Consider the following 17,425-nt stretch of genomic DNA (forward strand, 5'->3'; position numbering starts at 1 on the left):
GACAATTGCTTGTTTTGTGATAATCTGTATGTGTTGATTATTTCACAAGATGTGGAAAAAGCCTTTGACATTGTTGAATAGCTCTATTTCAATCACAGTTCCTGCAAATAATATGGTTGTAATATACATCTCTGATGGGTCAAAATTTGTTAATGATCTCCTGTCTCCCTCAATCTCTCTACTGACAGATACAAGCAAAGATGTCTTTTGTTTCCACGTCTTTTTAACTTAACTTAGAACTGTCGGCCATTGCCATCCTTGAGACATATGAAGATAGTGGCCATTTACTCATCTAGTATTCACTGTAATGTTTAGACATATGCATACAATATTATGACATTTATTTCAACAAACTCTATTCTCGGGTTATTTAGGGTAATTGATGATTTCTCCAAGATGTCAGGGTTCATGATAAATTTGAATAAGTCAGAAGACCTTTCTTTGAATTAATATATGTCTAAGAACCTAGTTAGTTCCTTTCCATTCAAATGGTTCAGTGGCCCCATGATGTACCTTGGGGTTTGGTTTTGCTCTTTCTTGGAAGAAACTATGATGACAAACAAGGATATGGTACATGACATAGCTGAGGAGTGTATTGAAGTTGTCCCTGCTATTTATATTATGGTGGGGCAGGTTCGAAGCCATTAATTTAATTTAATTTCAGCATTTATATCCCGCTTAACCATCAGGTTCAAAGCGGTTACAACAGGACAATAGTTATAATACAATACAAAAATTACAGTACAGTACACCTGAGTTAATACATCATCAATAAATAATCCATCTACAAAAGTTGTTAGTCCCTAAACTGAATTGCATCTTCTGCTGAGGAAAGACAACAACCTATAACAACAAACAGGAAACCTAGTGGGAGCAAATATTCAGAGATTCAGGATTGTATCTGTGTTCATAAGGAAATTAAGTAATGTCTCCTTAAGGATGCTCCTTATATAATCAGTTCCATCTCATTATAAAAGAGAAATTATGGTATAGCTATGTACCCTCTAATCAATATCTTTCATTGTTAAAATTAAGCAGCACTCTTTATAGATTCTTATTACAGAACACACTGTATTATTGCCATCAGCACTACTTGTAGTCTCTGGAAGTTATGTGCTTCCAAATGAAATGCCTGTGATGCATGAGTAAATGAGTGTTAATCTTCTCCATCTTTCTTGCTGGCTAACCCCCCTCATGAAATACTTATTTGGATTGTTCCATATGTGAATGGTATTTTAAGACTTGGTTGTTTTCTGCCATCAATGGGACCCATTTTGTTAAAACCTATTCCTAAATCAGAAGGTTTGTATTTGTGAAAAACAGTCAAATACAAATATTCTTTTTATTTTTTTACAAAGTGGAGTGGAAACAGCATGAAAGGTGATGATGGAAATGATGGGTGACATGACAGACCTCAGGTGTGACAATGCATGGGAAGGATTGTAGAGAAGTGAGCCTGAAGATGATTGGGGGCGAGAGGTTATAAAAAATGGAGAAGATGAATCCCAAATCCCCCACTGAGGATCTTAGCACATCCCAATTATGCACACATTTTAAAAACTTATATTAAGATTAAAAATACAGCAGATTCAGTGGGGACCTAACTGCTGCTGTTCAATGTAGTAATTAGGATGGAGTGGAGGAGTAGCCTAGTGGTTAGTGCAGTGGACTTTGATCCTAGGGACCTGAGTTCAATTCCCACTGCAGCTCCTTGTGACTCTGGGCAAGTCACTTAACCCTCCATTGCCCCTGGTACAAAATAAGTACCTGAATATATGTAAACTGCTTTAAATGTAGTTGCAAAAACCTCAGAAAGGTGGTATATCAAGTCTCATTTCCCTGCCCTTTCCCTATATTGTAAATATGCATTTCATAATGCTGAAGCACACAGAAGGAAAAGCTTGAGAAACTAGGGCCTTTAAGAGTCATTACCATATGGTGAATCTTCTTAATTGGTCTAAAAAATCAGCAAAGGTAACTCAACATAGAGACAATATTAAACCCAGCTGTTGAACCTTTCAACATTTTATAACAAAGTTCACGTAGCAACTTCACTTTATATTCCAACCATACAAAACTTTATTCTTTATCTCCAAACATATTCTTAGGTATGTATCTTCCAACTTTGTATTTTTACATTTACAGCTTCATGCTTTAAAAGAATCTTCTCATTTCAGTTAAACACATTCACATTTCTTTATACTCCAAGTAGTTTAAAGTGCATTAACCGGACACCTTCACCACCTACACGTGGCATGTTTTGCCAATCACTGCTCAGGGTGTGGTCCGAATTCTACTAAAAAAAAAACACATATAAAACATATTATCACCTACTGATATATTCTTATGGGTCGGAACATATATTAACCAATCCTTCACCAAACATTTCGCATACCTCTATACGTAGCAATACCTCCGTTTCACATCAGTGTCTTGTCATGTTCACATTTCATTTCACCCGTGCCCTTTGCCCAATTTAGCAATTGATTGGGCAGCTGCATTATGATGAGTGGTGACATTTTGGGGTGGAGTTAAGGAGCCATTTTGTTTTTTTGGGTCATTCTGAGTCTGAAAATGCTATGAATACGTAGCAAAGTGACCAGGTGAAATGAAATGTAAAGCCAGAGAAGGAAGGCTCTAAATTAAAACAAACATGGAGGCTGGACATATCTCTTACTCCCTAGAAACAATTCCAACACAGAAGGACTGGTTCTTATTGTAGAGGCACCACCAACGATCTTGCATATATTCTTGGGTTTAATATCAAGCTAAATGTGTGTAATGGAACATTGGTTTTGCCATATAAGAAAAAAAATATCCACCAGGAATGAACTTCTGCTTTAACCAGATCAAGTGCTTGCAATGCTTTACTTCTTGAGTTGACTTGCCTGGTCTCCTATGGGATTATGCAAGATTAAGGAGAGAGTAATCCACCTAAGTGGATGAACACTAACTCCCACGTAAATATAACAGCACAGAGAGAGTGGAAAATGGACCAATGACTCCAGGAGAACGGGAGATAAGATTTCAAAGAACCACTTTATTCAATGACTCGACACAGAAACTGTGTTTCGGCCAAAAGGCCTGCCTCAGGAGTCTTAAATGATCCTATAGTTAGAAGAGGAGATGCGTCTCTGGATTGAATGGTCTTTGGATTGAATGGTCTTTGGTGATCCTTGTACTCCCAAAAAACAACCTTAAGGTCGAATGGTCTAATGGTCTTCATAAAGACCTTTATGATATCTTGCTGGTGCAGCGTCTCGATATAATCTTTGTAATGACTGTCATTACAAAGATTATATCGAGACGCTGCGCCAGCAAGATATCATAAAGGTCTTTATCAAGACCATTTGACCATTCGACCTTAAGGTTGTTTTTTGGGAGTACAAGGATCACCAAAGACCATTCAATCCAAAGACCATTCAATCCAGAGACGCATCTCCTCTTCTAACTACAGGATCATTTAAGACTCCTGAGGCAGGCCTTTTGGCCGAAACACAGTTTCTGTGTCGAGTCATTGAATAAAGTGGTTCTTTGAAATCTTATCTCCCATTCTCCTGGAGTCATTGGTCCATTTCCCACTCTCTCTGTGCTATTATGCAAGAATAAAATAATTTAAAATGATGTAGCACACCTGGAAATATCCTTGTTGTCAAAAGTATATTATTTATTTGAAATAAAATTCCAGAGGACGTGGCAAGACCATTAAAGATGTTGCTTTTAGGTTTTGAGCTTGACCATTGACTGAATAATCTGTGGTTCTTTTCAGCTATGCATCGCCTGATTCATTTTTATCCATTTGTGGTGTGTTTCTGTGTGCTGTGAACTCATCTCTGTCCATGCTCTCATATCTTCATCTTTCTCTTGCGCTTCTTCAGCACAAAGGTAAGATCAAAAGAGAAAAGAGTACCTGACTTCTTTTTGAATGCTACCTCTGCCCCATTCCAATATATAGCATGAAAAGTGACTTTTGGTCATGGAGATAATGAGCAGTGCTCATTATTCCCTATAATATAATCTATGAGTTGATGCAGCATCCACAATAGTTGGTAATACACGGAAACAAGTTACTAATTTGAAGCTGTGAAGTTCTTGTTCTTTCTTTCATCAACCTAAGAGCCTGTAGCTCAACTGGCAATGTTTTATGTGTGGTACAGTATGACCTTTATTAATGTCCTTTTGGATTTGTGGCTTATGATATCAGAAGCCCTCAATGGCAACGCTGAAAAGTTTGTATTCTCAAAATACTCAGCTATGGGGAAAAGAATTATTACAAAGCGGTATACACAGTTTGGAAATACAAATCATGTCAAATAGATTTACTGCTATACATTGTAGGGGTATGCGGGCCAAAAAGTTTTGTTTTGACTAGTTTCCTGCAAGGAGACAGTAACACAAACAAAACAGAAGTATACTATGGCACAGCATGGCAACATGCTGCAAAATTCTAAAATGAATAAATGGAAGCGTAGAGAAAAGAGAGGAATGAAATATGGGTCTTAAAACAGAGGAAAAAGCATCAACAGTTGTACTCTGACAGAAGCAGTAAAGAATATAAGTTTTTTAGGGACCCATATTAGGAAGCAGGAACACATCCCTGAAGATAAAGCAAAACACAGCTTTACCCAGCTTTACACAGTTGTATAGATATTTTATTGATTGACTGATTTGCAAGACATATACAGGCTTATTTTTGAAAGTGATCGCCAGCGATCTTCCGACATAAATCGGGAGATGGCCGGTGATCTCGCAAAAGCGGCGAAATCAATTGAAAGCGGCGTTTTTACACCATCGCTGCTTTCCCGTCGCTGAGCCGGTGAAAGTTCAAGGGGCCGTGTCGGCGGTGAAGCGAAGGTGGGACATGGGCGGGCATGGGCATTGCTACCAGATGGCCGGCTTTCGTGGATAATGGAAAAAAAACGGTGTTAATCGTTATTTCGCCAGGTTTACTTGGCCCTTTAATTTTCATGACCAAGCCTCAAAAAGTTGCCCCAACTCACCAGATGACCACCGGAGGAAATGGGGAATGACTTCCTCATACTCCCCCAGTGGTCATCAACCCCCTCCCACACTAAAACATTATACCAAGAGCAACTCAAATGTTGTTCTCACAGTGTGTGGTTGCCATAATACTTAAACTTCAATTAACTGGACCTCAATGCATCTACCCTTCAGGTGAATGAGCCCTTTTATTACAAAAGAACGCCAAAGTTGTCAATGGAGCTAATCCTATCACTGGTCCTTTTTTTCTTTTTTATTTATCTAGACTGATAGATAAGATGCCCATGCAAAAAACTATTGGATATCATCTATCAGTCTCTGTGCAAATAACCACTCACTGTGAGAACAAAACACGTTAATGATTATGAACTCTTATCTTAAACTATTCTTCAAATACACTAACAGTGAAAAACTTTCCTGAGGATCCCAGCACTTCAACTGCCCACCATCGGCCCCATACTTATCTCTTGCTCTGCTTCTGTTTGCACTGCACTGTGCTACATTGTTCTTTGCAATCTATTTAGTGTGTCCCAGTCGGCTGGTGCATTCCTAGCTGACTCCCAGTGCTGATTCCTCCTTCAATGGGTATATGCTGTATTTATTTCTTCTCCTGCACAACTGCTCCTTCAACAAGAACGTCTCGTTTCGCAAACTATTTCGCTGCTTCAGGAAGGAAACCTTGACTCTCACTTGTGCTCAGTACAGTTCTCTTGAAGCAGAGAACAGTTTTGAGCACAAGTGAGAGTCAAGGTTTCCTTCCTGAAGCAGCGAAATAGTTCGTGAAATGAGACGTTCTTGTAGAAGGAGCAGATGTATGTAGATTCATTGGATTGTGACATGTGGAAATGAATTTCAGAATGGATGCCCAACTGAGAATATGGATATCCAAGGCTGTGTCAGATATGAATGTCTATGTCTCAAGTATTTTAGAACAGGATGAGAAATGAGCATCAAAGTTATGGCTACATCCAGCATGAGCATTCATTTTACAAATTGAAATGTCCAAAACTATGAATGCGGCAAAACAAGAGACATGGACATCTATGTGGCAGCAGAGGAATATCTATATTTGATTATATTATAAAATGGCCACACAGTTATCTATGTGACAAAGTAGCCAAATTTTTATAGCAGCCTGTTGAGAACCATGGCAGAGAACCTGAGGCTGCTGGTTCACGTCCAACTGCAGGTTTTTGCAATTTGTTTTTATTGTGAGCCCTCCAGGGACAGGAAAATACCTGCTGTGAGTTCCCTTACTCTATTCAGTGGAAAACTGCTCAGTTGGGTCACCTTTCTGTAACCTGGACAAGCCAAGTATCAGGTCGAAATACAGACATCCATCGTTTTGAACACAGATATCCCTTCCCCTTCTGCAACGTAAGTTGGATGTCCATCTTTTGGCCCCTCCCTAGTCTCACCCAAAATACTCCCAGACCACACCTCCATGCCATATAGACATACAGCAGATTTAGACATCCATATTCTGGCTTTATACAATCAGTAGTTGGGCATCCATACAATATGGTTGTCTAAATGCCAGTTTTCAGATGTCCAAAACATGAATAGAGCTTCTAAAATGAGCACCATACTGTCATCATTTATCATCATTTATCATTTATTCATTTTATATACCGTTTCTTATTGCTACTGCAAAACAGAACGGTTTACATTTAAAAAGTACAACTCATACATACAAACAAATAAGAACTCCAATCATTGATAGAAAAGCACAGCAACCCAAAATGACAAAGAGGGACATACCTAATAAAATCTACAAATGAAATACAGTTAAGCTTAAACTTCTACACCTTCTCTACTATCCTAAGTTCTGTTCAATACAGTTTGTGAAGAGAAAAGTTTTCAGAAGTTTACGAAAGTGAATGTAGGACTTCTCTAATCTAATCTCTTTTGGAAGCCCATTCCAGAGAGAGGGAGACAAAAAGAAAAAAGCCGATCCCCGTGTAAATTCCCATGGAGCCTTAGCAAGCGGAGGAATGACTAGTCTATTATCTGTTAATGATCTAAGTGTCCGCATAGGAGAGTAGGGAATCGTCAAATTTGATAGGTAACTAGGAGTAAGTGAATGGAAAGCCTTATGTGTCAGAACAAGTACTTTAAATTTGACTCTTGCTTCAATCGGAAGCCAATGAATTTGGTATAATACAGGTGTTATTCTATCATCCCTCCGAGCCCTACAAATCATGCAAGCCGCTGTGTTTTGTATTCTTTGTATTCTTTTTAAATTAGCTTTCGTAATCCCTACATAAATAACATTACAATAATCTAGGCGTGAGGTGATATACGCATATGTCAATGTTTTAAGAGAGTCCTTACTTATTAGATTTCTAATTGAACGAAGCTTCCTTAAGTGAAAAAAAGACTTTTTCACTACATCAGATATTTGCTCCTCAAAAGTTAATGTAGAATCAATAATGACCCCTAGATAGCTGAAAGATTTAACTGTAGGAATATTTTGTCCAAATAACGTGGGCACTACTGATGGAATAGTCCCATGCCCTGCTATCCATGATGTTGTTGTCTTATCCGGATTTAATACTAACTGATGTATTGCCAACCATTCTGCCACTTTATCAAGACAAGTTTGAATTGGTGTAAGATCTATACTTGATGGCTTGACATAGTGAATAAGAAGAAAGTCATCTGCATACGAATAGGAGCTAATGCCCATTGTTTGAATAAGTAGTGCCAAGGGACTAACATATAAATTAAACAGCAATGGTGACAGAACCAATCCCTGTGGCACCCCACATGATAATTTATATAACTTAGAACAAAATTGCAGGGTTGGCTGACACTACGATACCATTCTAAGATCCCCTAAGCTGCTACTTTGTCATGATCATCATTATAATCTGTTAATTATAAATGTTCATGAATACAATGTCATTGAGATCCATAGAGACAGTTATCCCAGGGAAGATCTCTAATGAGGTTTACCTTCAAGATGAAAGGAGAGTTAAAATGTGCACAGAAAGAAATGTATGGAATGTACAGCACTGCAATGTCCAATATCATAACAGCTTAATCCAAGCCAGTGTCATTGCACTTGTTTATATTTTTCATTTATGCAATTGCCTTTACAGGAAGCTCCAGTAGTAGCAAGGGCAGCCTTGTTCCTTGAATGTGCCCGGTTTGTGCATCGCTGTAACCGTGGCAACTGGCCAGAGTGGATGAAAGGTCATCATGTGAACATTGCAAAGAAAGGCTTGTCCCGTGGGCGCTCACCAATAATGGGTAACAAACGGAACCAAAAGTTGCAGTGGAATGCAGCCAAACTCTTCTACCAGTGGGGTGATGTAAGGCATTTCTCTCTCTTTTTTTTGTTGACTGTTTTGTCTCTCCTTTACTCTGCTCATCATTCTCCTCCAGATTCACGCCAGTGTTTTGCAATAGTGTTACCAAAAATGCACAAAAGACTTTGCAACCCTTGATGGATTTAACATCATTTGTATCAGAAAATTATTGTAGCCAAAACACAATCTTGAATTTGTGTATATGATATCAAAATATACCTCAGACTATTAACCCAGGGTCTGGAAGCTGAGGCTTTTGAAGCAGTAGTTACAACTGAATTTTCCAAACCTAAGAACATTCTACTATTGGCTCAGTATGATAAAATTATAAAGCATGTTTTGGTAGATGTTAATAGCTGGGATCAAATCTGTGAGGCATCCTTATGAAGTTTGTTTAGTAACATAAAAAGGGCCATAATGCATCAGATTAATGGTTCATTAGGCTCAGCATGCTTTCTCTGACAGTGGCCAATCTGGGTTGCTTTTAAGAAATATCAAATGGATCCTAATAAATAGATCCATTTTCCTTGTTGTTCACTTGCACATGTAAAAAGTTGTATTTCCCAAACCTTTTTGTGAATAAATCTACCCTAACCCCTTAAAAAACAGCAAGGGTGGTGGAAACCTCATATAACTTCTCTAGTCTCCTGGACCCAAGATCCACCACACCCAAGGAAAGGACAGGACATAACTCACTCTCATCCTGCTCCCAAAGGCTTTCAAAATTGTGCCAGGTGACTTCTCACACTGCTTTGCCTCAAGCATGTAATTGGACTATTGATCCTCTTGCTGTTTTTCTGTATACAGAGTTATATTGGGCTGCCAAGTCCATTGCTGTTCAATTCCCATGGCAGCTCCTTGTGACTCTAGGCAAATCACCTTACACTCCATTGCCCCTTGCTACAAAATATGTACTTGTTGCATATGGAGCAGAATTCTAGAAAGGGTATCCAACTGAAAATGTGGACATCTAAGTCTGTACGTCAGATATGGAGATCCGTGTCTCATATATTTTAGAACTTTTATATATTGAAAACGGCTAAAGTTACTAAGTAGAGGTAATATATTTTAGAACAGGATCTACTGGCATACAGCCCATTCTAAAATACATGAGAAATGAATGTCAACATTGAACATCCATTGTACAAATTGACTCGTCCAAACTATGAATGGGGCAAAACAAAAGACATGGACATCTGAATTCAATGGGGATATCCTGAAAGTCCCGACTGACTGGGTGTGCCCTGAGGACTGGGTTGAAAACCTCTGCACTAACCATTAGGCTACTCCTCTATTCTAAGGTTTTAATAATTTGAGCTATGATAGATGTCTTTGATGGCATTTGTTTTAATGCCCCCCCCCCTTTTTAGACCCCTTCTTGACCTCTCTACACGGAGGGGTAAAGAGCGTTAGTTCATCCAAAAGGGTTTGAATTGTTTCCCTGACCTCCAGGGTTACCCAGTCCCATGGGGGTCTGTTCTGGGGAGGCATCAGAAGGCGGAGTTCACACCTTATTCCCATGACCACAGCTTTCTGTCTAATAGGGTCTAAGGAGATCTTTGGCCATTTATGTTCCCACATATAAAGATCTACCCTAGTTAATTCAGGGAGTGAGGATCTCTTGTGTATGGTTTTCTTTGTAGAATAAATGACAGATAAAGAATAAGTAGAAATAAAGACACAGTTGGTTTTCAGAAAGAAGGTTCAATTTATTCTTACCAAGATTAAATCTTCAACTTGGTACATTCATCTTCAGGCAGATTCTGGGTTCAATTGCACAGAGCTGTACCTTCCGAGAAGAGTTGGAGAAATGTCCCAACTATCTGGCAAAATCTTCTCTCTTTTATAGGCACAGGTCTTAATACAAGTCAATGGCAAGAGCCTTTTTTTCTTAACATTGCCCAACCTCTGAATCATTTGTTTTCCTTTTCCGGCAGGTGTTCATTTGTACCCTCTTTTCTTCCGTTTTAGCTATTACAAGATTTCCGGTATTGTCAACAACATGTTCTAGCTATTGCACCTGATTATGACATTTCCGTTTTTGTCAACACTTGTTTTTCTCTCTCTTGATACAAAAATATTTCTATACTAGCATATCAGTTTCATATCATCTTTCATATAATCTTATGATCTGAGTGCCACAGACTTAATTTTAAAAACCAAACTTCATCCATTTTTATCCATTATTTCTACATTTTAGGTGCTATGTTCACTTTGACAGTTGTACCAGATTTTGTTAAGACCCATCATGCAGGCCTGCTTTTGCAGGTTCCCATCTATAAGGCCATTGGTGGGCTTTCAGGCCTAGTCAGGGCTGCTCAGCTGGCCAAAGCCCAGTAACTTGGCCCGCCACCATTCCAGTGGATAGGCCTCAAGCTACAACACATATTAACACATTGATGGTTGCAAAACAGCTCTGTCCTTATCTACCAGACTCAGTATTCAGAAAGAATTTGGAATGCAATTCTAGCTGCCGTTTTAAGTTTTTGTTTTGCCGTGGTGTGTGAACTGTAGCTGGAATAAGTCTGAAGGAGTCCTTATTTTGTTATTACAACAGGCAATTGGTGCACGGCTGAATGAGGTGTGCCACAGTGAAAGCGAGAGCCCGGCCAATCTGCTGGGCCTCATTTATGATGAAGAGACCAAGAGAAGGCTGAGAAAGGAGGATGAGGAAGAAGACTTTTTAGATGACAGTAAGGCGACTCCCTTTACTACAAGAAACCCTGCTTGTAAGGACCTCTGCTTTAGGAGCACTTAATTTTTCTTTCTTTTTTATCTGTCATAGTCATGCTCTTTTAAGTACCCTCTCTTCAGGGAACTACTTCTCCAGGACTTACATACAAAGTAAATGCGTCCTTAGAAAAATAATAGAATCTAGAATAGACATAAGTATAGTGGCATTAGGCAGAGAAAGCCCTATCAGATACTGTTCTGACAAAAAGGTTCCAAACAACTGCTACACAGAAATAACAGCTGAATTCTAGTGACATTGGTGTCATATGGTTTGACCTGTCTCCTAGAAGTTCAGCTATAGTGAAGTGCAGCCCAAATTTCAGTGCCACTGTTGTGGGAAGAGAAGGTTGTCTAGATTTCAGGATACAGTGCAAAAACTGGAACACCAAATTATCACATGCATTACTCATTTATGGGAAGTATTTTGGAGGTAATTACTCACCTAGAAGACCATCCCCATTAGATCACTTATAGGGGCCCTTTTACTAAAGTGCGGTAAAGTTTTCCATTTATTGCACATTAAGGAGACAGTTGTAAAATTGGGTGCCTCCATTTAAGTGCCCTGGTTCCATTATAGAATACAGGTAAAACTCAGTATTGGCACACGTAACACGTACGTGACCACACTTATGCCAGCTGTAGAGATAATATAAGTGGAGATGCCTGGATGTGTTGGAGACGTGTATAACTTACAGTATTCTGTAATGACCTGCATAAGTGGAAGACATGTCAATTTCCTGCTCATGCTCCTCCCCTGTGCATACCACCCCTTTCTATATAAGTTAAGTGGGTAATTACAGAATAGTGCTTAGGCCAATTATTTCTATATTTATGCACATAACATACACTTTAAGGTAAACACCTAATGTATAGAATTGCCCTTTAAATGCAAAATTTAGCATGAGGTCATTTCAAAGCCTGTGTACTATTTGTTGAGGCTGTTCTCATAATGATTCCATATAGCTACTGCACAAGAAAAATGCTTTTATATACGGTAAAGAGGGAATTCTATAAATATCACTCAAAAATGGGTAACAAAAAAAGGACACTAAGCACTATTCTGTTAAGGGAGTGCACCCTGTGTAGAATAGCACATAACACTGACTCCCATGCCTAACTTTGAGCGCCAGATTTACGCCTGCTGAAACCTGGTATAAACGTTGGCTTCCAAGTTAGGCATGCTTACCCAGTATTCTATAACTACGTTCATTATTTTTTGGAATGTTCCTGACATGCCCATGACCCACATATGGCCATGCCTCCTTTTGGGATATGCAATATAGAATAGCCTTATAGAATAGCGTGCAGACAGATGCATGTGCAAATTTTAAAGAGTAATTGGTTGTTGGCACCCAATTATTGAAATCTTCGAGATTTCCTACACCTGCACAAGCTATATCTCAGGCTACATCCACACTGCTTTCTCAGCCACGACTGACACCTACCCTTCATGAGGAAATCTGGGCTATGGTCAAGGAGGATCTTTCAAGGCAACTGCCTTCGCAGTCTCTACAGGCTTACAGGGTGCTTGCGCCAGCCTTAACCCAGCCTGTGGATACATCAGACAGTCACAGGAGAGGTCCCATACACCAGCTTGACGTTGACTGTCGGAGGCAGCTCACACCTGACCAATGCATGTGTTGTCAACGGCAGAAGAGATTTCTCCAACTTCAGAAGCTCATATACCTCGACACAAAGCCGACACTCTTTTCCACGTACTTTTCATGAGCATGACTTTAAAGAGTCAGACTCAGTCCTCTCCTGGGAGACAGATCAAGAACACCAGGATCTCTTAGATGAGGCATCCTATGGCATTCTGTCTGATCCTTCTCCTCCACCTCAGAAGTAAATCTCCCCCAGAAAGTATATCCTTTCCAGGCTTTGTCTGTGAGATGGCTCAAGCTATCCTTTTAAACTAGAAACAGAGGAAGAACCTCATTGAAGTTCTAGATTTTGACTCTCCACCTAGAGAGGGTATTACAGTTCCCCTCCATTCTGTTATGAAAAGTACTTTACTAAAAATTGGGAGGCTCCATTGACAGTTCAGATTACCCCAAAGAAAATTGACACAATGTATAGTATACAGAAATGTGCAGGTGTATCATAACGCCTGAGCACTACCCCTAGCACCCACCTGGGGTTAACCCTGTGGCCACCTGGAGAGTCCAACCCAGCACTGCCCAGGCCCTCTTGCACCTGCACACATGCAGCTACACTGGCATACCCTCCACCCACCTGCTGGGTCCTGCTTGCCTCTGGGTGAGTCTCCCACCCACAAGTTATTTCCCTGGTGGTTTCTAGGGCCACATTTCACCTCTCTAAAGGCTGCATCAGGAATTATCAACTATGTGGCAAAACATAAAAACATACACTTATTAAAAATGAATAATAACTAAATCATAAAATAAAATACAGTCTCAAAATAAACATATACACTAAAGATAAGATTATCAATTTTCAATAGAAACATACTAATAATTGATAAAATTCAAAAATGTTAATACATATATAATTAATATCAATGATATTAAAAAGCACAAAATCTCAACACTTTTTTAACTATTAGAAGATGTGTATTCTGCTTTTGTGGAATGTATTCCCAAGATTCTTAGTCCAGGACAACAGAACTAATAAACTAATAGAGATTTATTATCAAAAAAGTAGAACAGTGAGTGGTAAAAGTTTTAAACAGCAAACAGTAATAGGTAAAGTAACAAGGATTCAGTATTAAAGCTACCTCAACAGGCAGCAAAGTGAGAACCTTAGACTCTTGATAGAAAAACTTTTCAAGCATCAATGCTAACCAATCGCATCTCAGACTATCAACTTTATTCCACCATTCACTTAAAATTTCTAAAACAAAGTGCTCTGTCCTTTGCAGAATTCCTTCCCTCTGACAAACAAGAGGAATTCCATAAGCTACATAGAAAACTTCAAGACTGTCATAAATATCTCACGAGACAGGCCTTTGATGCCTTTGATGTCTCTTCACGTATATCTGCCTTAGCAGTAGCAATGTGTCAATTATCCTGGCTCAGGGTCTCCAACCTTGAATCTGCTGTCCAAGAGCACCTAGCAAATGTCCCTTCTTGTGGAGAAAACTTGGTTGGTGACAAAGTCGAGGAGGTGGTTGACCTAATTAAAAAATCATACAGATACAATAACACTCTTATCTAAGCCTCAAACTTGTACTACTTCTTCTTCTTCTTCTACTAGAAGATTTTCAGGAGGATATCTACGTTCCAACTACTATATATCTAAGCGTCATTACACACCTATTCCTCCACCACCTCAATTGACTATGCCCCAATGCTCACGTCCAAGACAGCAGCGGGGACAAAAATCCCAGACACCCTCTCAGTCTAAACAACAACCTAATGCCAGATCTGCGCGCAAACTAGTTAATGAGCCATTAACAATCAATAATTGGTGGTGTTAATTGCCACTCATTTGGGTTTACACGCAGATCTGCCCTGCACACTATTTTATAAAATACACATCTAAATCTTACAGCATGCAACTCAAAAGGGGATGTGGCCATGGCAGGGGCATGGGCTGGTCAGGGACATTCCCAGAAATTAGGTACAATGTAAGAGAATAGGATCATGTACAAGCCCAACTGTCATTAGTTGCGCGCCATGCATTTACACCAGTGCCATGCCCAAAGTTAGATGTGAGATCCATGCTACGCTAGTATTCTATAAAGGGCACTCAGTGCAAATTATGGAATCACTACTACCACCAGCTTTTGGAAAATTGAGAAAGAAGGTAAACTCAGGGAAGGGGGGTGGAGGAAGGAAGGGAGGAGATGCCAAAACTTGGCCCCGGGGGGGGGGGGGGGTGAGGGGGCAGCATCTTGCCTTCGGCCATCCCTGTTGCCACTTATGTAAGGGTTGTTATTCTATATACTTACACACACAAGTGTCATGTAAATGTGGGCTCCCAGTTATAGAATTGCCCTTTAACTGCTTAGCACTTTAGTAAAAGAGCTCCATCATGTTACTTTGCCAGAATTTCCTAACATCACAATTAACTCCACATTAACAGCGATGATAGAAACAGCTGAGAAAAAAGAAATATAAACCGCTCGATATTCAGCTAGCCCGGTCACCGGCTATGTCACGCGACATATCCGGTTAGCACCAATATTCATCAGCTGACTGGCTACGTTTAGTGGCCATATAGACCCGCATAAATGACAGGTTTATCTTTGGCCACTATAACTTAGCTGGTCAGCTATTAATATTGGCTTAATCAGCTATGTTCGTAGCGGCCAAAAAATCCCCGAAATTTCAATGCCGGTTGCCAGATACGGCCCAGCATTGAATTTCCAGGTTCACCTCCAACTGCGGGAGTTAGCCGGGCCGCTATGGTCTGAATATCGACCCCACAGTGTTTAGTGAAGTTAAGGGGTGAGGTTATGTTCATGGGAGCTGAAAAGACAGATCAGGAAAGAGAGGCTGAGGTCCCTATAAGCAGAAGAGACACCAGCACAGGTGAAGAAGCAAAAGGTGAAAGTTGGAAGGAAGTGGATAAAGTAGACATGAAGCTCAGAAAGGCAGGAAGAGAAAACAGAGGGGGCAAAGGGAAGATGCCGGCACTGCGATGGAAAGAAAGCAACAGGGTAATTAAACAGTCGAACTGAGTGAACCAAAAAGGAAGAGAAAGTAAGGGAAGCAGTTAGAAGGCAGTGTATCTCATAGCAGCCTTACAAACTGAAGACAGGCTTTTGCTAATACTCTACCCATAAAATCTTTAGATGCTTACTTTCATAATATATAATAACTTGTACTAAACTGCATACATATGTACCTTACTATACATATGTAACTTAACGTGCTTTTAAAAGATATTCATTTGAGGCATGGCATGAAGGCAAATTTAAGTTTATTATTCTAAGATTTTATGGGAGCTACTAGAAACATATTTTTTGCAGCTTAATCCATGTGATGGGCCTGATGTACTGAACGGTTTTCCCCATTTATATCAAAGGAGAAAATGCTTAGTACATGGATCCATATATGTAGTGAACTCTGTGTGTGCTATGCATGTAATACTGCACTGTATGTGGGGAAAAGCATCAGATGTTGAATGCAGGGTTGCTTTTTCAGGCTTCTGAGGTTGTATTATATATTATATTAGTTCTATAATTCGTTGGTCCTTCCTGTCAATGCAGCATGGACATATTTGTGCTATTGATGCTGTATTTTCCCCCTCTACCTAATTTTAAAACTATGCATGTGCTGCAGTCTGTCTCGTAGCCAGAATCCTAATGGTTATTTGTGAATTTGATATATTAATAATGATGCTGAAGACTCTCTGCAAACTATAGCGTAAGGTAACCAAATGAGATACTGAACACCAGGTCATTTTGGTTTTCCTAACGAAGTACTCCAACATCCAACACCCCAAAAACTACTCCCCATACATCTTTCACACCAACATGCAAACTGCCCATCTCCAAAAACTACTCCCCTGCAACTGCCCTACTCCCAAAAACTGTAACACCACCCCACATACAGCCCCCACACCTAAAATATATCTCCTGCAAATGCCACACCGCTACAAACTGCCACCACTCTCTAAAACTACCTCCTACAAACTGCCCCATTCCAAAAACCTACTCCCAATTATATCCCCCCCAAAACCTACCTTCACCAAAAACTGCAAAACCCTCAAAACTACCCCACACCCAAAAATTACTTTACCTGCAACTGACACAACCCCCCCCCCCCCAAACTGTCCCAACTCCCTAAACTACCCCTTGTAAATGCCAGCCCATCTCTAAAACTAGTCCCCCCACAACTATCCTTCATGGTCCAAACTACACCTCTCCTCCTCAAACTTGATACCCCCAAAGTGCCAATCCCAATCCCAGCTACTTCCCCACAAACACAACATATGCCCAGCACACACACACTCATGAAGGATACTAGGATTGCCAACTATCTAGCTTTTTTCAGAAGTCAGCAGAATTTGACATTAGTGTCTAGAAGGTAGAATGACTGGTAATATCTGCAGTTCTCAAGTTCTTCTCCCCCTCCCTTGGTAGTAAGCCTGTGTTCTATGTCCACTATAACTAGCCGCAGACGCTGGAGGTAGAATATAGCCACTGAGAAGGCAGTGGAGGTAGAGGACTGGAAGGGTGTTCTAGTCAAAGGAAGGAAGGGGATGATCTATAGAAAGTTTCTGTGCTGTACAAGTGAAATTTTTATATCTGACAAGCAAAAACGCCCATTTTGGAACAAATGAAATGGGCCCTAGGAAGGCTATCATCTAAGTGTTTTCTTGTCTCTCTCCCCTGCCCTCCCCTGCATGTCCAGCAATTCTCCCCTCTCCTCCCCTCCCCTCCCATCCCATCCATGTCCAGTGATTCT

At 40.0% G+C, this 17,425-nt stretch overlaps 1 protein-coding gene across 1 annotated transcript in view; it reads left to right on the forward strand.

The window, feature by feature from the left end:
* UNC80 (unc-80 homolog, NALCN channel complex subunit) overlaps positions 1-17,425 on the forward strand; it is a 417,216-nt gene that overhangs the window by 179,381 nt on the left and 220,410 nt on the right. Inside the window, 2 exon segments of the mRNA XM_030209474.1 lie at positions 8,106-8,318; positions 10,873-11,008. Of these exon segments, the coding sequence (XP_030065334.1) occupies positions 8,106-8,318; positions 10,873-11,008 (349 nt within the window).

Source organism: Microcaecilia unicolor, chromosome 7 (genome assembly GCF_901765095.1).
Source record: "Microcaecilia unicolor chromosome 7, aMicUni1.1, whole genome shotgun sequence".
NCBI classification, from domain to species: Eukaryota; Metazoa; Chordata; class Amphibia; order Gymnophiona; family Siphonopidae; genus Microcaecilia; species Microcaecilia unicolor.